The 25,429-nt window shown below is 37.5% G+C and overlaps 3 protein-coding genes across 6 annotated transcripts; 2 read left to right on the top strand and 1 right to left on the bottom strand.

Annotated features, from left to right (window-relative positions):
• Nucleotides 1-3,757: 3,757 nt before the first annotated feature.
• LOC109160530 lies at nucleotides 3,758-4,324 on the bottom strand. Its single transcript, XM_019308817.1, has one exon. It carries the CDS (start codon nucleotides 4,322-4,324, stop codon nucleotides 3,758-3,760), a length of 567 nt encoding a protein of 188 aa, XP_019164362.1.
• A 9,339-nt stretch (nucleotides 4,325-13,663) lies between these two features.
• LOC109160529 lies at nucleotides 13,664-14,257 on the top strand. Its single transcript, XM_019308816.1, has one exon. It carries the CDS (start codon nucleotides 13,664-13,666, stop codon nucleotides 14,255-14,257), a length of 594 nt encoding a protein of 197 aa, XP_019164361.1.
• Nucleotides 14,258-19,446: 5,189 nt separating this feature from the next.
• LOC109160553 (soluble inorganic pyrophosphatase 4-like) lies at nucleotides 19,447-23,736 on the top strand. Of its 4 annotated transcripts, XM_019308845.1 has the most exons (10): nucleotides 19,452-19,640; nucleotides 20,094-20,127; nucleotides 20,608-20,752; nucleotides 20,840-20,868; nucleotides 21,313-21,378; nucleotides 22,255-22,362; nucleotides 22,788-22,853; nucleotides 22,923-23,043; nucleotides 23,162-23,243; nucleotides 23,398-23,736. In XM_019308845.1, the coding sequence occupies exons 2-10, from the start codon at nucleotides 20,122-20,124 to the stop codon at nucleotides 23,438-23,440; spliced, it is 666 nt and encodes a 221-aa protein (XP_019164390.1). In that variant the 5' UTR covers nucleotides 19,452-19,640; nucleotides 20,094-20,121; the 3' UTR covers nucleotides 23,441-23,736. The 4 variants fall into 4 exon arrangements, with proteins under 4 accessions (XP_019164388.1, XP_019164391.1, XP_019164389.1 ...); XM_019308843.1 differs by having other exon boundaries at nucleotides 19,447-19,640; nucleotides 22,788-23,043; XM_019308846.1 differs by lacking the exon at nucleotides 20,094-20,127 and having other exon boundaries at nucleotides 19,448-19,640.
• The last annotated feature ends 1,693 nt before the right edge of the window (nucleotides 23,737-25,429 follow it).

The following is a 25,429-nucleotide window of genomic DNA, read 5'->3' as shown; positions in this document are numbered from 1 at the left end:
TAATGGTTATAAGATTCCAGCCCATTACGCATACACACAACGTATATTTAATAATCTTACCCATATATTTGATAATGGGCCCACTCCAGCCCATTATCACGGCCCAGTATGTATGAATAACCCGGCCCACAGCCCATTTTCTTCACTCCACTCACCATCATCTAATATACACACCCGACACTCGGCCACTACACTCAGTGTACTCACCCTCATCTGAACAATTTGTAGAAGGATTTGGTTGATCTTGCTATGCATTTCTTACTTATAATGCATCCAAAGTGCTGTTTGAGTTCTTGGTGACGATGGTTTTCAGATCAAGCACTGACAACACTCTCGATCTAGATAAGTTTTAACTTTCAAATCTGTTTATATATATGTAATTTTTATGGTTCTATGTTAATTTACTTTTCTTAAAGTAACATTTTTCCATATTAGGTTGTAAAACATGTCTACAGCGTTTACTTGAAATCCTATATCTGTACTCTAGGGTGTTTTTCTTTAGTCTGAAGATTTATTAAATGGCGATAGATGAAGATTAAATCCTAGATCTGGCTCATGCATGCTCTAGGATTTCACTTTCTTAATTGAAACTGCATTGTTTTGATCCAGAATTGCCATCTATAATCTTTGGTTTTCGGATTTTACGTAATTGTTATGTTGTGTTTCGTGTTTTTTTTTTTTTTTTGTTTTCGCTGAAATCTAATTTCTGATTGCATCATATATGTGGCTGAGTTTTTAAAATCAATTGCAGATGATGACCATAATATATTTCTGATGCCTTATTATTTTTCAAGTTAGATTACAAATGCAAAAATTCAGATTGAGGTTGTTTTAGAACTATTTTCCAACTTAGATGAAATTATTATGATCTGATCTGTTATTTTTAAATACAGCTAAAGGGGAGATACAAATTGGTGTTTTTCAACCATTGTTTGATTGTGATTATGTATGAATGATTTTAACACTATTTTGTTTGAAATTTGAACTCTTCATATGAAATATCTGACCAGCTGGCTGCAAAAAAAATAAAATTAGGCAAAAAAACAACCTAGACAAAAATTAATTCATTCGCAGATAAGATTTTGGTCTAAAAAACTGTAACAATTTTGTTTTATCTAGATTATTTTAGGCAAATTTGCAATATTGATCTTCTTGTTTCACCCAATAATATTATATCACCATTCAAAGTTGATATAGATTTAGTCTCCAAATCACAACAGTAAGTTAAATTTTGACTTTTTAAGCCCTTTGGATGAAGAAAACTAATCCAACATGCATCTTGTGAGCATATAGTCATTAATGTGCAATCCAACTATTAGCTTAGGCTTTTAGTTGAGATGGAGCACATACTTTAATTTGGTATCAGAGCCAGACCAAAGGTCATGGGTTCAAATCACAGCGCCACTCATAAGCGACTACGGTTTACCCGTTCACGTGTTGCTTGGAACCCACTGCACACGTGAGGGGGGCGTGTGATACGGTTTATCGGTCCACGTGTCCACGTGAGGGGGCGTTTGAGGGGGCGTGTGATACGGTTTATCGGTCCACGTGTCCACGTGAGGGGGCGTTTGGGCATATAGCCATTAATGTGAATCCAACTATTAGCTTAGGCTTTTAGTTGAGATGGAGCACATGCTTCAATTGATGAGATAAGGGGGCGTTTGAGCATATAGCCATTAATGTGAATCCAACTATTAGCTTAGGCTTTTAGTTGAGATGGAGCACATGCTTCAATTGATGAGATAAATGATTTCTGATTAAACTCCAAAAGGATAGGAAACATAGTACAAATAGCTAATCAAGTCTACGCAAATAAATCCTATAGTACAAATAGCTAATCAAGTCTACGCAAATAAATCCTATCTAATAGGAAAGCCACATAAGACTAAGTCTAGTCTAAAGATTATTAAACCAACATATAAAATGTGACAAAATAATAATCTGGCTAACACACCCCCTCAAGCTCAAGGGTGGTGCGCAACAACATTGAGCTTGTCCCGAAGAGCTGAAAAGCGCGGTCCTGGCAGGGGCTTGGTGAAAATATCTGCAAGCTGATCCTTGGTGGACACAAAATTAACCACTAAGTCCCCTGACGCGACTTTGTCCCGAATAAAGTGAAAATCGATTTCAACATGCTTAGTCCTAGCGTGGAAAACTGGGTTCGCACATAAGTAGGTGGCACCCAAATTGTCACACCATAGAGTGGGTGGCTCACCAGTGTGCAGACCAAGCTCCTTGTGTAACGAGACAACCCAAGTGACCTCTGCAGCAACATCGGCAAGAGCCTTGTACTCGGCTTCAGTAGACGACTGGGCCACTGTACGCTGTTTCCTGGAAAGCCATGAGATCAAATTTTTACCTAAGAACACTGCATACCCTCCAGTGCTCTTCCTGTCAAGAGGACAACCTGCCCAATCGGAATCAGAGTAGGCATGAATAGCAGTGGAGTGTGAGACTGTAATGCGAAGACCATAATCCAGAGTACCCTTGATATACCGCAGGACTCTTTTAACCAAGCCCCAATGGTCAGTAGTCGGCGCGTGCATAAACTGACATAGACGATTCACTGCATATGAGAGATCCGGCCTCGTAATAGTCAAATATTGTATAGCCCCAACTACCCGACGATATTGCGTCGGATTATCATGCGGAACAGCAGTAGACGACACAGGCTGGGTGACCGACGCTGGTGTGACTAAGGGCTTACAATCCAACATACCTGCCCGAGTCAACAGATCATTCATGTACCTGCGTTGAGATAACATAATACCGTCGGTAGTGTGTATTGTTTCAATACCAAGGAAGAATCCAGGCGAGCCTAGGTCACGTATCTTGAAGGTCGTGGACAGACGCTGAAGTAGGGAGGTAATGAGCGTAGGGTCATTACCCATCATGATGATGTCGTCTACATACACCAGCAGGTAAACACGAGAGTCACCAGTTGAGTAGTGGAAAAGGGAGACGTCGGTTTTAGATGCTGAAAACCCTGTAGTGATTAAATAATCATGCAGTCTTTTGAACCACGCCCGTGGGGCTTGCTTGAGTCCATACAAAGACCGCTGTAAGTGGCACACGTGATCTGGATGAGTCGGGTCCTCATACCCTGGTGGTTGTTTCATATACACTGTCTCTGCTAGGTGCCCATTTAAAAAGGCATTGTGGACGTCAAGTTGCCTTAGAGTCCAGTTATGTGAGACGGCTAGAGAGAACAGCATCCTGACTGTAATCGGTTTGACTACAGGGCTAAACGTGTCAAAGAAATCCTCGCCAGCTACCTGGTTGAACCCCTTCGCAACCAGGCGAGCCTTGTACCGTTCCACGGAGCCATCTGCGGTACGTTTGGTACGGAACACCCACTTGCACCCAATAATATTCATATCCGGTTTAGGAGCCACTAGAGTCCAAGTATTGTTATGTAATAACGCATTGAACTCCTGGTCCATTGCATCTCGCCACTCTGAGTGTCCGACTGCTTGTGAATAACAAGTGGGGTCAGCCGTCACAGTGAGAGCTTGAAAACTTTCACCAGTACCACGAGTCATATACCGTAACCTCATTGTATGGCCTCGATCTTGAGGCTCGGTCCGTGCAACCCTTTTTCTCCGAGTTTTGGGCCGTGCCGGGCCTTCAATAGTTAAAGGGGCAGGCTCTTGGGCCAATGGTATTGGACTCGGAGACCGGGGTCTTCCCAAATCAACAGCGGCTGTGGGCCCTGTTTGTGTGACAACCGGGCTTGACGCCCAAGGTAAAGCAGGGGTCATAGATGTAGTTGATTCCTGTGTTCAGGAGGCGCCGGATAATCTTCCGCATGGAGAAACTCCTGCGCCCGGAGATAATCCGCAATCTGCGGTATGGTGACTGGAGTGCCAGCCGCAGTCAACGACGATGCCATGGAGCGATATTCCTGCCGCAAGCCCCGGAGAACGAACATGTTCTGTTCGTCTAGCGAAATTGGACGACCGGCGTGCGCAAGGTCCTCCACTAACATCTGAGCTCGACCGAGATACTCAACCGTGCTGCTGCCACCTTGCCTGAGGGCGTGAAACTGCCCGAGGAGTCCGAGACATCTCGCACGCGTAGAGCTAGCCAGCGCCGTGTTGATGGAGTCCCAAACGGCCTTGGATGTGGACTGCCCAACCGCAAGGTGCATCACCTCATCCGAAAGGGATGAGATGAGAAGAGAGAGCAATGTCTGATCTTGCTTAATCCAGGCCTTATAGGCCGGATTGGGAACCGAGGTGGTGGACGTCGTGGACTCGCCGGTTGCCGGTGCGGCGTCAATCACCGCTGGAGGGCATGGGAATTCACCGTCAACATACCCCATGAGTTCTTGGCCACGAAGAAAAGGAACTAGCTGGGTTCTCCAGAATAAAAAGTTCCTGTACGTCAACTTCAGTGATACAAAATGGTGCGCACCGCTGAGTGGATTCGGAGTCGTTGCCGGAGTAGCATTCCCGTCGGCCGAGACTGTTCGTTCGGAGGAGGCTGACATGGTGGTGATTCGGTATATTTTGGGGGAGAGGGATACGGGAAGGATGGTGGGAGAGAGAGAGAGAAACAGTTTCCTGGTATAACTGATACCAGATGAGATAAATGATTTCTGATTAAACTCCAAAAGGATAGAAAACATAGTACAAATAGCTAATCAAGTCTACGCAAATAAATCATATCTAATAGGAAAGCCACATAAGACTAAGTCTAGTCTAAAGATTATTAAACCAACATATAAAATGTCACAAAATAATAATCTGGCTAACACATCTCTTCACAACACCAGATTCTTGAGTCTCAACTTCATTCTTTTTTAAGTGATCTGCAGTAATGGGACTATTGAACTCATCAACTTTAGATGCTTTCTGAAAATAAAATTTAAATATACATTACAAAAAAAAATGTTAGAATTTATGTTATAGGAGGACCTGAATAGGTGGTTATATTATTTCCAGATCAGAGTCTTCTTCATCTTCCTCATCCTCTTCTATCATCTTAGAAATTAGGTCCTTGTCTTTGTGGTCCTTCAACTTAGAACAGTAGGTGGCAACTAACATTTCATTCCTCAACACTGTCAACAAACCCTCATTTGAAATATTACATTGTATATATTCTCCCTGGAAATAGCAGGAAAAATAAGAAATTCATATGAATACAGTATTTCAAAAGCTGCATTTTATGTAAGTATAAATACAACCATTTCATAAAAAATTGACCTCAGTTTAATCATATAAGAAACAGTTTACGTAAAAGAATAATGAAATGAATAAAATATTTACCTCCTGATCATGAACAGACATAAATGACCTCAAGTTTATATGGTGATATAATATTATTGGGTGAAACAAGAAGATCAATATTGCAAATTTGCCTAAAATAATCTAGATAAAACAAAATTGTTACTGTTTTTTAGACCAAAATCTTATCTGCGAATCAATTAATTTTTGTCTAGGTTGTTTTTTTGCCTAATTTTATTTTTTGCAGCCAGCTGGTCAGATATTTCATATGAAAAGTTCAAATTTCAAACAAAACAGTGTTAAAATCATTCATACATAATCACAATCAAACAGTGGTTGAAAAACACCAATTTGTATCTCCCCTTTAGCTGTATTTAAAAATACCAGATCAGATCATAATAATTTCATCTAAGTTGGAAAATAGTTCTAAAACAACCTCAATCTGAATTTTTGCATTTTGTAATCTAACTTGAAAAATAATAAGGCATCAGAAAGATATTATGTTCATCATCTGCAATTGATTTTAAAAACTCAGCCACATATATGATGCAATCAGAAATTAGATTTCAGCGAAAAAAAAAAAAAAAACAAAAACAAAAAAACACGAACCACAACATAACAATTACGTAAAATCCGAAATCCAAAGATTATAGATGGCAATTCTGGATCAAAACAATGCAGTTTCAATTAAGAAAGTGAAATCCTAGAGCATGCATGAACCAGATCTAGGATTTAATCTTCATCTATCGCCATTTAATAAATCTTCAGACTAAAGAAAAACACCCTAGAGTATAGATATAGGATTTCAAGTAAACGCTGTAGACATGTTTTCCAACCTAATCTGGAAAAATGTTACTTTAAGAAAAGTAAATTAACATAGAACCATAAAAATTACAGATATATAAACAGATTTGAAAGTTAAAACTTATCTAGATCGAGAGTGTTGTCAGTGCTTGATCTGAAAACCATCGTCACCAAGAACTCAAACAGCACTTTGGATGCATTATAAGTAAAAAAATGCAGAGCAAGATCAACCAAATCCTTCTACAAATTGTTCAGATGAGGGTGAGTACACTGAGTGTAGTGGCCGAGTGTCGGGTGTGTATATTAGATGATGGTGAGTGGAGTGAAGAAAATGGGCTGTGGGGCGGGTTATTCATACATACTAGGCCGTGATAATGGGCTGGAGTGGGCCCATTATCAAATATATGGGTAAGGTTATTAAATATACGTTGTGCAATCATTATTGTGTGGACCATGGTCCATACAAATTGTGTGTATCATATTTTGTATACTAAAAATTAATGTACATTCAGTACAAAAATAATGTACATTCAACACAAAAATAATGTACATTATATTCAGGAAATGTACATTATTTTTGTACTAAGTGTACATTATATTGTATAATGTACATTCAATATAAAAATAATGTATATTCAGTACAAAAATAATGTACTTTTTGTTATGGTCCACATAACATCGTATAGACCATGGTCCACACAATAATTTGCCTACGTTGTGTATGCGTAATGGGCTGGAATCTTATAACCATTATTATATTAGTCAAAATATATTATTATATTACATAAACACAGTTATATTATATTAAAAATAGTAAATCATATTTTTAATGATAATATTTTTTTTGTATGTAGTTAGATGTACTAATTATATAAATTAGTTCAATAAACAGTTGGTAAAAGTATAAATGTTTTGATAAATAAATTAGTATAATATTTTTAATATATGTTGGAAAATAAAACTGCATAATACTTTTGATATTAAATATATGCATATAATATTATAAATATATGTACAAGTTTTATATCAACAACTAATTAATAATTTGTAAATTTATAATACTTCGTGTTCCACTGTGAACTGATTTGGTAATTGCGTATTAATTGCCTTGCATTTAGATGTCGATTCTTTTAAAAAATTATTAAACTTATATAAAATTACATTTTTAACATATAAATTTCATTTCAATTTTTTTTAAAGATATTTTCTTCCATATTTCATGATAAAAATACGACTACAAATGTCGTATATAAAGAAGTCTTTAATAATGTCTAATAAAATTCACTTTTTTGGATTTTTTTTAATATAATACTATATATTATACTAATTATATTTATGGCCGTGCATCGCACGGGTGCAAATACTAGTTGGTTAAATATAGTTGATTTGATAACAACAAAATTCGACCCCATAGGAGTGGTCTATTAGCCTTTTTGCTTTGAGTCACTCAACTATGGACAAGCTAAGTTAGTTTACTTCCTTATGATCCTTTGTCGGTTAGGGTGGCGCGGGCTCCGCTTAGATTGTACCTTTGGATAATAATTGTTGTTGGTTGTGGGCTTCTAACATGTAGTAATGTGTTATAATTGATTAGGGTTAATTCCACCAGAGGTCCCTTGTCTTTGGTGGCAATTTCAAATTTAGTCCAGTCTATCGTTTTTACCATTTTAAATCCCAGACTATCGTTTTTTGGACACTTTTAGTCCTTATGAATTTTTCTATTTTTAGTAAGGGCATTTTTGTCTCTTCATATATTTTTTTTTTCTAGTTGCAACCGGTTTAATTGGTTTAGGACTTCACTAAAAATCGATTGAAAATATGGTTATTAAAAATCAGAGGTTACCTAAAGTTCTAAATCAATTAAACTGGTTGAAATCGGAAAAATAACAAAAGAAAAATATGAAGAGACAAAATTTTCCTTACTAAAAATAGAGAAAGTCATGAGAATGACTAAAAGTGTCCAAAAAATAATAGTCTGGGATGTAAAATGACAAAAATGATAATCTGGGACTAAATTTGGAATTGTCACCAAAGACAATGGACCTCTAGTGAAATTAACTCTAGCTAATTGATTAAGAGCATCCTCAATGATTGTCAATTTTGAACAGTTTTTGTAGGTGTGACGTGAGGGGAAATTGGAAACAAGGAGGGGAAATAGGAAAACAATCTAAAAAATTAAATAAATAAATAAAAGCTTCATATTAACGCGCATAACGGGCGTGTGGAGTGCACGCACCCGGCTGGGCACTATGTTTGCATCTCATGGGAACCCTACTTTGCTTTTTTATTTTCTTGGTGCGTCCCACCCTAGAACCAAAAACCAGGTCCTTTATCTAGTAAAAAATCACCAAAAAATCCCTCATCCATTTGTTGGAAAATCATGGTTCAAATTTTTAGACATGCAAAAACTATTTAAAATCTATTATTATATTGTGGATGCCCTAATAGTTATATAACGAGTCTCTAAATTAAATATTAATGAATAATTATTATGTGTCACATGAAGCAAAGGATCACACGTACATGTTTGGCAGAAATAATATCCGAGGCAGCTCGATCTGGTGACCTTTATATTTCTGTTAATAGAAACGTAAAGCAACAAACCATATATTGCCTTGATGCCAAAGATTTTATGTAGCAGACTAATAAGTCATCGTATTCCTTACGTCGCAACACTACACTAGTCGATACAATCTGCCAATCTGGAACTCAGCTTCTTCAACCACTAAAACAAAATTGTATATTCCTTACTAGTCGATACAATTTCCTATTTAGTCTTAGTTTTCAAAACAGTCCAAATAGTTGACGCCATATTCCATCGAGTGCCTAACATTAATTACAACTAACACTAACAATACATTTAATTTGGTTCAAAGAATATTTGAGCCTGCGATGAAATGACATCAATTGTTATATCATGGAACATGGTTGATGGTTCATATATATCGCATCGTGAACCTTGGTCCAAAAATTATGTGTCTGCCATTAATACATTTTGTACCTACAGTTAACAATTTTTGTATCTGTAAATAAATTGAAAGTACATAACAAGGTAAATACAGACATATAAACTGTTAACCGTAGGTACACAAAATACGTTAATTGCAGACACATAACATGTTAACCAACATCTTATATGTTTGCAATTAATTAACATATTATGTACCTGCAGTTAACAGTTTATGTGTTTGTAGTTATCATGTTATGTGTTTGTAGTTATCATGTGATGTGCCTTCAGTTTGTTTACATGTACATATACGATTAACTAAAGGTGTAAACCTAGGGTGGTAGCTTGGATGGTAAATGAGCTCTCTTTGTGGGGGAGGGGGGGGGGGGAATTTTATTTTAAGATAACCCAGGTTCAATTCCTTCCTACAAGTGACGATTTCCTACCTCAGAGAACAACCCGAACCACAACATTTTTTATTTTAATTTTTTTAATTAAAAATAAAATTTAAAATTTAAAATTTTCAAAATTTAGTAATAAAACATAAGGTTTTCATAGTTATTTCTTACAAACTATTTACGTAAGTGGTTGTAAAAGTGTTCAAAAGATTGTTTAAACCATCTAAATACATAAAAAACTAAAATTAAGAGCAAAATTAGTTTGCGGTGGATAGATCTCGAAAAAATGCGCGATTTGAAAAAAAAAAATTCCAAAACGGACAATCGAGTCAAAAGTTAGCCTTCCCGAACTTTTCCCAATTTACAACGCAGGAGAAACCGCTGTGGTTGTAGCTGCTTCATTGTTACTCCCATCGCAGGCTGCCAAACAGATGCCATGGTATCTTGGAAGAAGAGGAACTTCACCTGTTTGTTTGTAACAATCCTGCAAACTGCATAGAACCCGGTGTCGCTGTTCTCGGCACCAACCTAGATGTCTGGTAACTGCACCGACTGGTCCTCATCATCAACGTCAGCGAGAGTTAAGTTTGCCAGGTGCGTGATATTGTTATCGGTGTCGGACGCCATGAAGAACGAACGTGAAAAGAGGCGGAAGTAGTTCCGGTGTCTGAAACCCTAGCTGCGCAGAGGAAGAGAAACTCGCGAAAGGTAACGAGAGAGAAACCTGTATGATTTTTAATTCACACATTATTATTTTGAGTGTATAATATATCAATTTAAACCTCTCACTTAGGAGAACCTGAATTTATTTAATGTGACCTAAATCAGAAGAGGACCCACTAAAAATTATATCACAAAATAACTAGTTTAAATATCATTTAAGTTAATATTAGTATGTTTGTACTAAGTTGAATGGTTAATCTAGACCCTTTGACAGATGGAAGCTATACAACACGTTTTCACGTACGTAAGAATTGGTCTGGTACAGTTGTACCTAGTCGCATTTATTTATTGCATTAAATCCCTTTCTTGATTAATCAAAGATTAATTAAATAGTGGGGTTTACCGGTGTATGACTTTGAACATATTTCCTTCCGTGCCATATGGAACGCATCAAGCCAGCAACGACGGTGGTGGAAGTTAATATTTTGAGCAAATACCAATTTTGGTCCAACGAATATTAATAAAATAGTGGTTTTGGTCTATATGTTTAATTCCTACCAATTTTTATCCACGATTATTATTTTAGTACCAATTTTAATTCACGACTATTCTTTTAGTGCCAAAATTCATCACGCCGATCACCCATTCGTTTAAGGCATGCCGAAATCTAAAATTTTTAAGGATATTTACATCATTTTCAACTTAAAATCTCAATTTGAGTATTAAAAAAGAATTTAAGCTCTAAGATCGATCCAATTCGCAATTCTCATCCTCATCCTACCTTAATTTGAGGAGGAGAACTGTGAATTAGGATTGATCGTAGGGCTTAAATATCTTTATTCATGCTCAAATTGGAATCTTAATTTGAAAATGACAAAAATACCCTTAATAATTTCATATTTCGGCATGCCTTAAACGAAGGGGTGATCGTCGTGATAAATTTTGGCACCAAAACAACAGTCGTGAATTAAAATTAGTACTAAAACACTAGTCGCGGATGAAAATTGGTAGGAATTAATAAAAGGCAATTTATATCCTACACCACGGCGCGCGTTGCACTGTGCGCCCAGATGCAAAACGACGTCGTTTTAATTTTATTTTTTTTTTGGAAATTTCCCGCCCCAGTGAATGGCAGTAATTTTTTCTTTAAAAAAAAAAACCCACTGTTCAAAAATGTACATAATGTTATACTAGAATACACATAATTGTATACATGAATGTACATAATTATATAACAAAATATACGTACTCTTTTTAAAAGATAATACACATAATCTAACATAATACATAATAAACATAAACTTTTAACATAATACACATCAACTCTTAACATAATACACACAAATTTTCTGATTCGGATGTACATAATTGTATAAAAAGAATGTACATAATTGAATAAAAATGTACATAACTGTATGAACAAATACACATAATTGTGTGAACAAATACACATAATCACAGCAACTTCCTACCGCGCCTCCCAAAACGACGTCGTTTTGGGAGGCGCGCGGCGCACAGTGCTACGCGCGCCGTGGTGTAGGGTATAACAATTGGGAATTAAACATGTGAACTAAAATTGTCATTTTGCTAATACTCGTTGGACTAAAATTGATATTTGCTCTTAATATTTTAGTCTGCGGCCTCATTACATTAGTTTGATCAAACTATTATTGCTGTCAATAGTATTAAAAAAAAAAACTGTTATTAGAGTTAGTAGAGAGTACTTATTTAGTTCAATAGGCTAAATTTGTCCACTTGTTATTAAAGATTACAGGTTTATTTATTATTTTTTTTTGAAAGTCATCAAAACAGGCGATAATTATATTAGAGATAAACTGCAATGAAGTTTGGTGGGATAGAATCCCAATACATCATATCAGTCTGACCAAAAGAATGAGATACTAAAGTATGTGCTATAAAATTATCTAATCTAGAAATAAAACGAACTGGACAGAAAGTAAAAATGGACAAAATAGTCCTGCACTCGTCAATAACGTAGCCAATATAGACAGTTTATTTAGTAAAGGAAGAAGAATTATAAATACGCCTTCAAATCATACTTGAAAATACAATTAAGTTTTTAAACTATTTAACTCGTTAGATTTGTGCAACTAAATCAATTAATTAGTTACTAGAAGGTAAAAAATAAAAAAAAAATAAAAAAAATAAAAAAATAAAAAAAAAACCAAACAAACTTACATGGCATTTGTATTCAAAAATTAAATTAATAAAAATGTTTTAAAAAATGTCACCTCTAGTTTTCCCATCTAGTATGGATGAAGAAACCACAGATTTTTTGGCCCAAATGGACAGAGAAGTTGGTCGTTGCTTCTTCTTTTAGTTGGACAAGAGAAGCCTCTCTATGATTACATTTTAAAAAATTATTTATGTATTTATTTATTTATTTATTTATTTATAAAATAATTTTCAAGTAGAACTCCAAGCCAATACGAACTAGGATTATAGGTTAAACGATTTTACTTGGAAATTTATTTACAAATTAATTGGTTCAATTGTATCAATTTGACAAACTAATTAACTTAGGGTGTGTTTGGAAAGCATGAAAATGACTTCTGAAAAATATTTTATGGAAGTCATTTTTCAGAAAAAAAATTCTTTATTTCATGTGTTTGGTTGCATTCTAGAAAACTGTTTTGGTGTGTTTGGTTGATTTTATGAAAAATAAGTATAATTATTTTTAATTTTAAATATTTAAAATATACAGTGGTGGGTGGTTGGTGGTGGTGGTGGTAGTGATTGTGGTGGGTTCTGTGGTGGTGGTGGCGGTGCCAATGGTTGATTGGCTGCTCCACTGCTGCAAACCAAAAATGACTTCCAAAAAAAAAGGAAAGTCATTTTTCAAAAAATTTCCTCTATTTTTCATTGACCACACTCCAATTTTTCACTGACATGCATTTTTCCCTCTAGCCAAACACGGAAAACCCATAAATGATTTCCAGAAATCATTTTTTGGATTTTCAAACGCACCCTTAATTACATCATTTAACAAGTTGAATGCTCTAATTGAATTTTTTTTTTTTTTTTTTATAATTTAGATGATGTGGAATCTTTAGCCTGAATTTCAGTATCAATTTGCCAAAGTCCTCCGAATGCATGATCTTTTCCTCACCAAAATAGCAACCACAAGAGGTGTTGGAGATGGAATTGGTTGATGTATGTACGGAGTTGGTTAAGAGATTATTTTTAGTGTTTTTAAATTAGAGGATATTTTCACCACACCTCAATCTTAATTGTAATTTATGCCCCTCCATAATATGTCAATTATCAATGTCACCCCTAAATTATTAGTGGTATAAATGTTGCCACTCAATTTTCAAAACGGTGCATATAGTGCCCTCCCGTAGTGTATGTTAGCATATATTATTTTGTCTCATTATCTTTGTATAATATATAGTTTATATTATGTGGTAGTATTATTAGATTGTTACATCTGATCTATTAGTCAGGGTTTGTTAGAGTCCTTGTAGACATATACTTTGTATTCTTCTCAGAAACAGTTATTGAATGAAAGCTATTCTCTAATCTGGTATCAGCCGGGATATCGATCTTTCATCAATCTCCACCGTAAATTTCCCCCTCTTTTCCCGTACAAACTCATCGGAATGTCGTCCCACTCTTCCGAACGTACAGTCTCCGCTGCCGGCACCCCGTCTCCGGCCGGCGGGCCGTCTCTCGCCGGCGCTCATCATTACGTGACGATGAAACTCACGTCACGTAACTTCTTGTTTTGGCGCGCCCAGCTAATTCCCTTTCTCCGGGGTCAAGAGTTGCTGGGCTTTGTTGACGGTTCTCTTCCGTGTCCACCGGAAACCGTCACTGCTGCTCCGTCATCGGAGGGATCGTCGGCAGGCACCACCGCGGCGACCATCGTTCCCAATCCGGACCACCGGGCATGGGTGAAACAGGATCAATCGATCATGTCTCTCCTGATTTCATCCATGTCGGATGAAGTGCTGCATTTAGCGCTTGGCCGAACTACATCGGCAGAGATATGGCAATCCATCACCTCCGCACTCGGATCCTCAAGCCAAGCCCGCTGTCTCAATCTTCTCGGGCAATTCCAGGTGCTCCGTCAGGGTAACTCCACGACTGCAGAGTATCTAGGCCGAGCCGGGGTTCTCGTCGAGGCTTTAGCTCAGGCCGGTCGGCCTCTCTCTCTGATGGAGCAAAATTTGTACGTGCTCCGTGGACTCTGACCGGAACTGAAGGCCATGGCAGCGTCTTTCACCTCCGGGAATGCCGTGCCGCTATCACATCTCTCCGATTACCTCCAGGCACATGAATTCATCCTTGTGGATGACTATCCCACCGGCGACTCCACTGCTTCCCATTCGGCGTTTTATGCAGGCCCTGGTCGCGGCTCATCCGGTGGCGGCAGGCAGTCGCAGCAGTTCGGCCGTGGCGGTGGTGGGCGTCGCGGCGGCCAGAATCGTGGAGGCGGACGCGGTGGACGCGGGGGTCCGCGGTGTCAAATTTGTCGCAGTCATGGACACTCGGCCATGTAATGCTACAAAAGGTACCACCCGCAACCTCCACCGCAGGCGAACATGGCAGTGCCGGCGGATGTCCCAGCTCCGGTGCAAGCTCCGGCCGATGGGTGGTATCCAGACACCGGAGCCACCGCACACGCTACACCGGACGCAACCATGATGGGGCAGTCGGAGGAGTACGGCGGCACGGACGTGCTTCGCGTGGGTAATGGCGCAGGTTTGGTTATTTCACGCGTTGGTCGCGCATCAATCCCTTCCGTGTCAAAATCCCTTTGTTTAAACGATATATTGCATGTCCCGAGTCTATCTGTTCCATTATTATCTGTGCACAAATTTGCTGTTGATAATAAGGTTTATTTTGAAATTCATGATTCGTGTTTTATTGTGAAGGATTCGTTAACCAAAGCGGTCCTGCTTAGAGGTCCTGCCACGGGCGGCCTGTACAAGCTTCCAGTGTCAAAGTCCAATTTCGCGTCTGTCAGTTCCCGGGCAACTCCCACCACTTGGCATCAACGGCTTGGACACCCGCACAAAAATGTTCTTAATAAAATTCTACAAGTTTGCCTGGTCATTCCCAATAAAACCTCGCCAATTGAGTCCTGCACCTCGTGTCATCTCGGGAAATCATCGCGGTTCAAGTTAGATAGTGTGCCACATTCTAGCAAAAATGTACTAGATCTCATATATACTGATGTTTGGGGTCCGTCCCCTGTACTATCTGTTAGTGGTTTTCGCTATTTTTGCCTTTTTGTAGATGATTTTTCCCGATTTACCTGGTTTTATCCATTACGGGTAAAATCGGACATTTATAAAATATTCGAGTCGTTCCGTGTGTTGGTTGAACGTCAATTCGGGCGGTCAATTAAGTCAATCCAGTCGGATCTAGGGGGTGAGTGTCGAAAATTACATGCCACATTCCAAACTCTTGGCATAAATCACCGTCAGTCATGTACTTACACACATGAGCAAAACGGGCGAGTAGAGCGCCGTAATCAACACATCGTTGAAACGGGTCTAGCTTTACTTGCTGAAGGCAAAGTATCCCATCACTATTGGGATTACGCCTTCGAAACTGCTACATATTTAATCAACTACTTACCCTCCTCAGCCATACACTATGAAAGTCCATATAGCCGATTATTCAAAGTCACTCCACCATACACATTTCTCCGTGTCTTCGGGTGTCGGTGTTACCCATATCTGCGCCCATATAATAGGCACAAGATTGAGTACCGCTCCACCCCGTGTGTCTTCCTAGGTTACCCTGTTTCTTTTAGGGGATACAGATGCGTTGATTTAGCTAGTGGAAAAACTTATATCTGCCGCCATGTGCGTTTTGATGAAAACGTTTTTCCGTTTTCTACAGCTTGTTTGCAACAGGAACAGCCGCAACCTGAGTCACCTTGGGCCGTGGTGCCAATTGTCCCGGTGGGTCAGGCTGGTTCACCGCGTGATCAGTCGGAACCAGGACCACCTATTGTTCCGGAAGATGAACCACAACCGCTGGCTCATGCACCACCGCAACTTGCAATCACACACACCGCCCCGGCTAGACCCCGCCGCAAAGCTCGTGCTCAACCACAGGGCCGTGATCATGTTATGCGACTACGGCACATGACAAAAGGCTCAAACGAGCCCTTTCAGGCACTAACTGTCAGTGCCGACCCTACCTGCTACTCACAAGCAGTTGGCCATTCCCGGTAGAGGCCTCATGAGCATTATTTGATTTCTTGCACCAGTGTATCTCTCATGAAGTCCAATTAGAAAAATAGATAGCTTATCCTTCTATGATTGCTCATTCAATTCATCAATTTTCTTACCACAATCGCACTTCTGAGTGCACTTGCAGCCTATGACTGGCCTAAGTATCTGAAGCTCATCCCACAGTAGCTTCTGCTGAGTGAAATACTCGTTCAGAGAGTTGTCCCCTTGCTTAGTTTGATATATCTCGCACTTAATTTCTGTGATCCGAAATAGATCCTGTTGACTGAATCTGCGCTTCAAGTCTCTCCAAATTCCATATGCAGTGTCGATCCAGAGGACGCTGCGCCCAATCGTAGGTGATAATAATGATCGAACAATCCAAGTAACTACCATGTCATTGCACCGTCCCCAAACTTCGAACTTCCGATCATCTTTAGATGGCTTAAGGATCGATCCATCAACGAACTTGAGTTTGTTCTTGCACGAGAGTGCCATTGTCATAGCTCTCGCCCATGGATGATAGTTAGATCCATCCAATGGCGTAAAGACAAGCATTAGGGCAGGGTTTTCATTAGGATGCAGAAAGTAGGGATTTGTCTGAGAATCTGGATCAAATGTCACCTCCGAATCGATTGATTGAGTCGCCGGAGTAGGACGCAGAGGCGGAAGCTGAGTTGATGCCGAAGACCCTGTTGCTGGTGCTGTCGTTGCACCGATTGACGGCCATCCCGTTATTCCTGCCATGAGGATTTTGCTTTCAGAGAGCTTTTAGAAAAGCTCTGATACCATGTTGCGGATTTGGAAGGGGGAGGGGGGGGGGGGGGTGAAACGGTTTGAGAAGAAAGGTGAAATTTTCATTAATTGGAAAAGAGATGAGAAGCTGTTTTTATACAAGATGAAGAAGAAGCTATAACAGAAGAAAGAAAGCTAACAGCTAACTAATCAATCAGCTAACTAACTGCCATAACTGCCATGTACTGTTCCATTGCTGCTGTCATTGTTGGAGGCGGTTGTTGTACTCTCTGAGATGGAGTGACATAAATTACAATTTTTCCTAATTTAAATTGCTCTGGTCATGTTCTCATCATGCCTAAATGCTGTTTTGGGATAACTTTTAATTGTGTGATATTGAGTAAGTGCTAGTTAACTAACTTTTCTCTTTAACATTTTAATACAAAACATTAAAATTTGAAAATGATGTTTTGTAAACGTTGTTGAGAAAAAAAAAATAATCTAAAAAGTGACTTTATACATGAAAGAATTCTCCAAAGCAAATGTAAGAGTCCTATATACATACTCGAAATTTGTTAAATAAAATTACTAGAAAATTTAAGACATCTCATATATAAGATCAAGAAGATGAAATCAAATTTCAGGCCTATACGTACCAATTTGATCCAAAATGTTAAAATTGAAAGCTCTATTTTGTAATAAGTGTTTTAGAGAAAAAAAAATCCCACTAATGCCCTTATACATTAAAAAAGAAATGATCTAAAACAAAGGTTTATTGAAATTCAAAATTTATTAGGAAAAAAAACTTACTGATCAAATTAAGAATATCTGACTCATACCAGGATTATGTAATAGAGCGCGTTATTGAAAAAAGAATATCTGGCTCATATAAGACAAAGAGTAAATTACTGTTTATGTTTTTATTGATTTTTCATCAAAATTTAATAAAATATTAATGAAAAAATCAAAACTCCTACTCTAAAAATGATTGAAAGACATAAAATAGACAAGATAGTAACTGAAACTAAGTATTACATAGAGACAAAATATAACAAAAGAAGCTCGTAATAGCAGCTCAGTTGGTCAAATGGGTAAAGTTTGAAAATAATGATTCAGGATTCTTGTGCGCAGTATGTAAAAGTCAAGCATTTGTGTTCAGTTGCGTTACCATGATTTACATATTTCTAGATGTTCTGTCGGTTCAGGTGTAGGTAGCCCTTGGGGTTGGTGATTTCACCTTTTAATGAGAATAAAAAATATAACAAAAGATTTCATTTTATGATCTTTTTAAATAGTAAATATTAATTCATATCTCATTAAAAATGAAAAAATTATACCTAAAATTCTTTTAATAAAGGTTTGGCGTGGAAACAGCATGGTATTATGGTATGTGCCAACTGCCAAACAAGATTGGTTCAAATCTTGAAAAGGCAGACAGCTCTACCACTAAACGGCACCCCTCACCGTTCGTTGACGATCACGCCATGATTGAACATAACCACACGACTGTTACCAATTCCGTCATTTTCCTATCTCCTGTATATTGACCCTCCACCTATATTCTTCTTTTAATAGTTTTATTCCCTAAGAATCTTCTCATTCCATTTCCTCGTGTAAACGAAATATTTCATTAAAAATTTTGTTATTTGTAGTCTCATTTTACTTTTTATTTCGTACTATGATGATTGAATATTGATATTATAAAGCAATTTTTTTATATTATAATTTCTCTTGGCTAAAAAAGACCGCTGATGACTTTTGAATTGGCCTCTTTTGTCATAAACTCAAATAGTCATGAATAGTCAAAAGACCACCAATCACCGTAATTGTTTTTAAAGAAGTTACAAACAAATTTTTTGTTTTTATTACTTTATTTATTTATGTTTATAATTGTCCAATTTAACATGCCAAATCACTACTTCGGACATTTATAAAGAGTATTCGTAGAAATCTAGTTAGTAGCAAATCAACCCTAATCTAATGAATTGGTATAATTAGATCGATCTATAGTAGTTTTATGATTTTTTTTTTAAAAAATTTAAGTGATCCCAGTTTCGCCGGACTAATTCTAAACTCACTGGACCCCACCGAAGTAAATTGTAAGTCGCGCAATCATCCTACCAATCAATTCTAGTTTTCATGCAATGTACGTACAAGGAATCCAATTCGGACCTTTTAAATTTTCAACATTCTTGGGTCTTCAAACCTCCACATTGCTATCTCTAATCATGACTTTCAAGTCATGTGACGAATCAACTATGCTAAATCTCGGGCAGTTTTATGAATGTTTTTAGTTAGACATTGAATTGCACTATTCAAGGATATACGGAGTATCTGATTTTTTTTTTTCTTTTAAAATTTTAACAAGGTTTAAAATTTCTTTTGATATGCCGAGGATTAAACGACGTGTAACTGACTAATTTTCCTTTTTCTTTTATTCCTCAGCTCGCTTTAAATGATACGTTGCTGAACATAGCGGGAACGCGGCATTGGCTTTCAACTGCTTCTCCTCTCTTCTCTCTCTAGGGTTTTTTTCTCTGCCTAGAATAGTAGAATCTCTTTATTCAGTATTCTATTCTCATTGCCGTTGTTGTTACGCTTAGTTGTTCAGATCTGACTTGCTTCCACCGAGGCTTCGATTTCGTCTCCAGAGGTGTGGATTGTTTTTCTTCAATGCATTTCTGATTTTTTGTTGTTGCTGTATTTCTGTTCATTTCATCATATTTGTGCTTTTTGTTCATTTCTGCATTCAAGTATCCGTGAGCATAGATTGTGGAGAAGACACTTTTACCTTTTTTTACGTTTTCTTCCGTTCTTTTTGCTTGATTGGATACTGGTTTTACTGCTCTTGAAAACACGCATGTATATATTCACGCATTATACGTGGTGAGTGCGTGAGTTATACGTTTTGAAAAAACGCGCATTTCACGCTCTCTGTGGTGATCACGCCAGGATTTGCTTCATGCTTTTTTGGCTTTGTTTTCAAATACCGTGCTGATTTTATAAGCTGGCTTAACTGTATTTTAAAAAGTTTGTACGTACTATATATGAGTGCATGCTGGTGCGGCTTTTAATTGCATATATTTTTTAATTTCACGATTGTCAGAAGGTTCAGTTCAGGGAAGGGATCCTTTATGGAGGTATAGAATGATTTCTCTGTTTCTACTGTCTGGTTGTTATTTATTTTTTGATGATTTCTTGTCTCCATGTGCTGATCTGGCAAAAGGTTGTCATGAACCAAAAATCTTATTGTTTTCTATAATCCTGCAACAAATGTTCCTGGATTGTTTCATATTAGCTCTTTTTAAGAAGTTGCTGTTATTAAAATAATGGATCTTATTGTGCAAATAATAAAGACTCGAAGTTGATAGTTTAGGGAAACGTAGTTGTGCATTTGCCAGAAAGCAGTACATCTGAATTCTGAATCAACATTTTGATTATGATTTGGTTTCTGCTTTTTTGTGTATGAGGATGGTGGAAGTTGAATAGCATGGGTCCTACATTTACCTGTAAACTTTCCTTGGGATGAAGTGCTCTGTTCGTTGGTGTGCCTAAACACTCAATTGTTGTCTCTGTGTTTATGATCCGTTCCTTTTCTTTTTTTTTTTTCAAATGTCCAGTTTCCAACTATGGTTCCACCTATTGAAACACCAAACAAAGCTCCCAAGGCCATTATGTCCGCGCATCCACCACTTAATGAAAGGATACTATCTTCCATGACTCGGAGATCAGTTGCTGCCCATCCTTGGCATGATCTTGAGATAGGTATTTAACTAAATTCTGCCCATATCTAGAGTTGATAACTTTTTGGAGTTTAAAGTTACTTGATCCGTGTCTTGTGATCTGATCCAGGGCCTGAAGCTCCAAAGGTTTTCAATGTGGTAAGCATTCACTTTGCTCAAATCTTTCAGATTACTTAACTTTTACAATGTTCCTTCTGAATTTTCAATTTGTTCATTTTAGAAATTTAGTTAGGACTCTTATTATGCGGTAAATCATATCCCACTGCTTTGAACTCCGTTAAATTTTTTCATTTAATGTAAAAAAACATATACGTCTTATAACCATTTATATGCAACAACCAAATGAGCTAATCCTATTTGAACCCTCAAGAAAATCCATCAGAAATTTGGAAAAAAAAATGTTGATATTGTCTTACCCTCCATCCCTCCCATTTGAATGCTCAAGTGTTCATTGACCTTGACCATATGGATTTACTTGTGTTATACTCGGGGAATAGCATGATATTTAATGGATTAATTTGGTATCAGGTTTATTTTTGTGTGGACAAGGATTTCAGGTTTAGTTTTTCTATATCTATGCAGGTAATTGAGATCAGCAAGGGGGGTAAGGTGAAGTATGAATTGGATAAGAAGACTGGACTTATCAAGGTAAAAAATATCACAAATTGTTTATTGAAAACATGCACAATGCTTCTTGACTGGGTACTGAAATGTATACCCATCAGTCAGGCTGGTTGAGCTCAGGAAAAACTTTGAACTGGAGTCAGCCTGAGCCCGCCAATATTTAGGTTAATGGTTGGCCTGGGGAAAAAATTTCCGTAGGTTATATTTGTTCCGATCTGTCCATCTCTTTCAAGTCTACTCATGCATTAATTTACAATTTGTGATTTATAATTTTTTTTACTTTCATTGTATATGGAAGGTTACAAATCAAATCCACTATTGCTATGGTTGTACAAGCTTAGGTTCAACCAATATGGTTGTATAAAAAATCCACTTATTCAAATATACAATATTTATTTTACTTGAGAAATATTTGGAATATTTTACAAAAATAATGACATCATTTTTTTAACATGCAATTCAAACGATTAGTTTCTTATTGCAATTCTTTAATATAGTCAACTCAATTTTAGGTACATGTAAACAATGTTGTTAAACTTGGACAAAGAATATAGTCAAATCCTGGTAAATATTATTAGAAGGCTTTAAGCTGCATAAAATGTTATATTTTTGTTTAAAAAAATTTATTGACAAATTGACTTTTTTGGTTTGATGGCTATAGGTGTAGTTTGCACTTTCATTATGCATTTATGCATTGGGTCCAGGGTTCAATTCAAACCTTTAGACGTTGGTAAATTTACAAGTTAAATAGAATGTTAATGACCAGAGCCAAAGCAATCAGTCTTACCAGGAAACGAGGGTAAAAAAGAGTTGAGAACTGTGGAAGAACCTATCCCGTAGAGTGTTGAACGAAATATCTAACAGGTGAACAGGTCTACTGAAATGTATATTCTTCTGCAGGTTGATCGTGTGCTTTACTCGTCAGTTGTCTACCCCCATAACTATGGTTTCATCCCTCGTACTATTTGTGAAGACAGTGACCCTATGGATGTTTTAGTTATCATGCAGGTCTGATTTCTCTTCCAAATCCTTTCTATAAATTCTAGTAGGTGCAATTTTTAGCCGATGTAGTTTAAAGAGCTTCCTATTTTCTCTACAAGGTTTTAGTTTTATTTGATTTTTTAAAGGTTTGAATCTTTTTGCAATATGTTATTTATTTCAATTTGGTTAGCTTTGTGCATATGTTTGTGTTCCCAGTACGTGTAAGTTAATGCTATTTGTTTGAAGAAGCTATCTCAAAAATGCCATAGTGGAAACATCATCTCCAAAGGTTTAAACTACTAGCAAAGTGCTATTCTTATTTGTGATGAAACGGACAGTTTAGCTATTGGATTTAATTTAACAAAGTGCATACTGTTATTTGTATTGCCTTTAACTCTGTTATTTTGTACGGAGTATATTTTAAGATGCTGACTGTTGTTCGTGATGATTAGGAACCTATCCTTCCAGGCTGCTTTCTCCGGGCCAGAGCAATTGGCCTTATGCCCATGATTGATCAGGTAAATAGCGATACATTAAAATTTAATTCTATAAACCTAAAGCAATATTTAACTGTGTTTGGAATTCAGGGAGAAAAAGATGACAAGATAATTGCAGTGTGTGCTGATGACCCTGAGTACAGACACTACACAGACATCAAGGAGCTTCCACCACATCGTTTGGCTGAGATCCGCCGCTTCTTTGAGGATTGTATCCTTTCATATATAAAGATTATAAATGGGAACAGGAATTATGTTTTAAAGATCTTCGTTTTAACAGCTGATTCTAATACAGAGGTGAAAATATTTGATACTTAACAATTATTCAGACAAGAAGAATGAGAACAAGGAAGTTGCAGTTAATGACTTTCTACCAGCATCTGATGCCTATGAAGCCATCCAGCATTCCATGTAAGTTTTCAAACCTTTGCCTTGACATATTTCCATTCTTGCATAAATTAAAACTGCCCGTCACATATCAAATCGAAGACTGTACTTGAACTTGTTTTTTCATAATTAATTATCTCTCTAGAAATGTTTAATTGTAATTTGATGCATTTGCCAGGAATCTCTATGCGGATTATGTTGTGGAAAGCCTGAGGCGATAGTTCACTTGGAAAATGAAGGGTGGTGGATGACATATTCATACAATATATACAAATACTCCTATCTAAAAGCTTTGCGTATTTTACATTGTGCATATACCTTGCCTGGAAGATTTCCCCGTCTACATTGAGAGGATGTCTTCTGCTATGGTTCTATATATAAATTTTGAAACACTTTCCAAGTTCTAATTAGTCTCAGTGGCAAGCTATGACTGTATTATTTGATTATTTGGTACTCCGTATTTTGTACCCTATTGTTATAACAATGCTTACAATTATTGATTGATATTTGATTCATACTAGTATTTGTCCTGTGCGATGTACGGATAATATTTATAGACTATTAAGCAATGTTGCAAACATTGCACCTAGGCGCTGTCACGGCAAGGAAGGCCGGAATCGGCCTCTTCTGCGGCCGAGCGGTCGCCTAGCCGACTGAACCGGTGGTTTTTTATTATTATTTTTTATTTTTTAGGTTTAGGGTTTAGAAACTTTGTCGAGGCATGGATATAACTTTTGACTCGGTTGTTTGTTTTGGATAAATTTTTTTTTTAAATCGCGTATTTTTTCGAGATCTATCCACCACAAATATCGTAGGCGGTTTGCCACACTAATTTTTCAAAAAAATGCTTCTTTTGCACTTATTTTTTTTTATGCATTTAGACTTAATCTCAGAATCCCAGAGTGCGTTAATTCTTGGGAGGCTCATTACATATAATAATATCTTAATAACTGCTGAGGTGGAACACTTCTTGAATAGAAAGCGGTGGCTTGACAGGTTGGGGGGCTCTTAAGCTGGATATGACAAAAGCCTATGATAGAATGGAGTGGCCTTTTCTGAAAAGAAAGCTTGAGGTTTTGGGATTTGATGATAAGCGGTGGATTAAGCTAATTATGACATGTGTAACTACGGTTTCATACAATGTTATGGTGAATGTGTCACAGACTAGGGTTTGGAACAGAAATGAAGTAAGCAATCTGGAAAATAAGAGAAGAAGAGATAGAGAAATAGAGAGAATTTGGGAAAAGAAGAAACTAGGGTTTGGTTGAATTCAACAATAAGCATGCAAATCAAGTCTGGACAAAACAACAATTATAAAGACTAGGCTAATACATCCAAAAGAGATTCTAACAGACTCCGGATTCTTAGCTCAGGCCAACTCCATTCCAGCTAGCTTGCTCAGGCCAACTCCATTCCAGCTAGCTCCAATACGGCGTCGTCTGAGATGGCCGTTCAACCTCCAAGCTTCAAGCGGCGTCGTTTCGCCTCGTATTTAATCCAGCTTCAACTAACTGCATCCTACGGCATCGTTTGGTTTAATGGTAACGGCTAATAAGCTCCTTAGTCCCCAACTTTCAACACTTAGCATTTCTGGAGGCTTTCTTCTGATCTCCTTCTTCCAGTGTTCAAATGTTCTTCTCCAACCTTTGGCCATAACATCCCCCCCCCCCCCCCCCCCCCCTTTAGTGGATCCTTGTCCCCAAGGATCAAAATTTGGAAATTGCCTCGTTATGTGATGATAGTTTTCCCAGGTAGCTGCTTCCTTAAGCAAATTTACCCATTGAACTAGAATTTCAACCTCAGCTTTGTTATTCTTCTTGATCAGTCTCTTCCCAATGGTTGCCAAAGGTTGGGTCAGGACCATTCCTTCTTGATCAGTGAGAGGCACGGTGGCATGTGGAACCAGCCCTTCTACCACCCTCTTCTTCAATTGTGACACATGGAATACTGGGTGAATGGTGGTTTCAGGTGGCAATCCCAGTTTGTAGGCCACCTTCCCCACCTTGGCTGTGACCTTATAGGGCCCATAGAACCTTGCAGTGAGCTTAACATTGGACCTAATGGCCACTGACACTTGTCTATAGGGCTGTATCTTCAGATAGACCTAATCTCCCACTTCAAAGCTTCTTTCACTTCTATTCTTATCAGCCTGTTGCTTCATTCTTACTTGAGCCTTTTGCAGATTCTCCTTAAGGATAGCTATCATGATA

This window comes from Ipomoea nil, unplaced genomic scaffold (assembly GCF_001879475.1).
Source record: "Ipomoea nil cultivar Tokyo-kokei standard unplaced genomic scaffold, Asagao_1.1 scaffold2848, whole genome shotgun sequence".
Lineage (NCBI taxonomy): Eukaryota > Viridiplantae > Streptophyta > Magnoliopsida > Solanales > Convolvulaceae > Ipomoea > Ipomoea nil.
Note: the sequence above shows the minus strand (reverse complement) of the source record. Positions and strands in the feature narration are given on the sequence as shown.

Excerpts from the sequence above, each read along its gene's own strand:
- LOC109160529 (XM_019308816.1), top strand. The coding sequence starts at position 13,664 with ATGTCGTCCCACTCTTCCGAACGTACAGTCTCCGCTGCCGGCACCCCG.
- LOC109160553 (XM_019308843.1), top strand. Across the intron at positions 20,869-21,312 it reads CTCCAAAGGTTTTCAATGTG|GTAATTGAGATCAGCAAGGG; the intron begins GTAAGCATTCAC and ends ATATCTATGCAG. Across the intron at positions 21,379-22,254 it reads AGAAGACTGGACTTATCAAG|GTTGATCGTGTGCTTTACTC; the intron begins GTAAAAAATATC and ends ATTCTTCTGCAG.
- LOC109160530 (XM_019308817.1), bottom strand. The coding sequence starts at position 4,324 with ATGGGGTATGTTGACGGTGAATTCCCATGCCCTCCAGCGGTGATTGAC.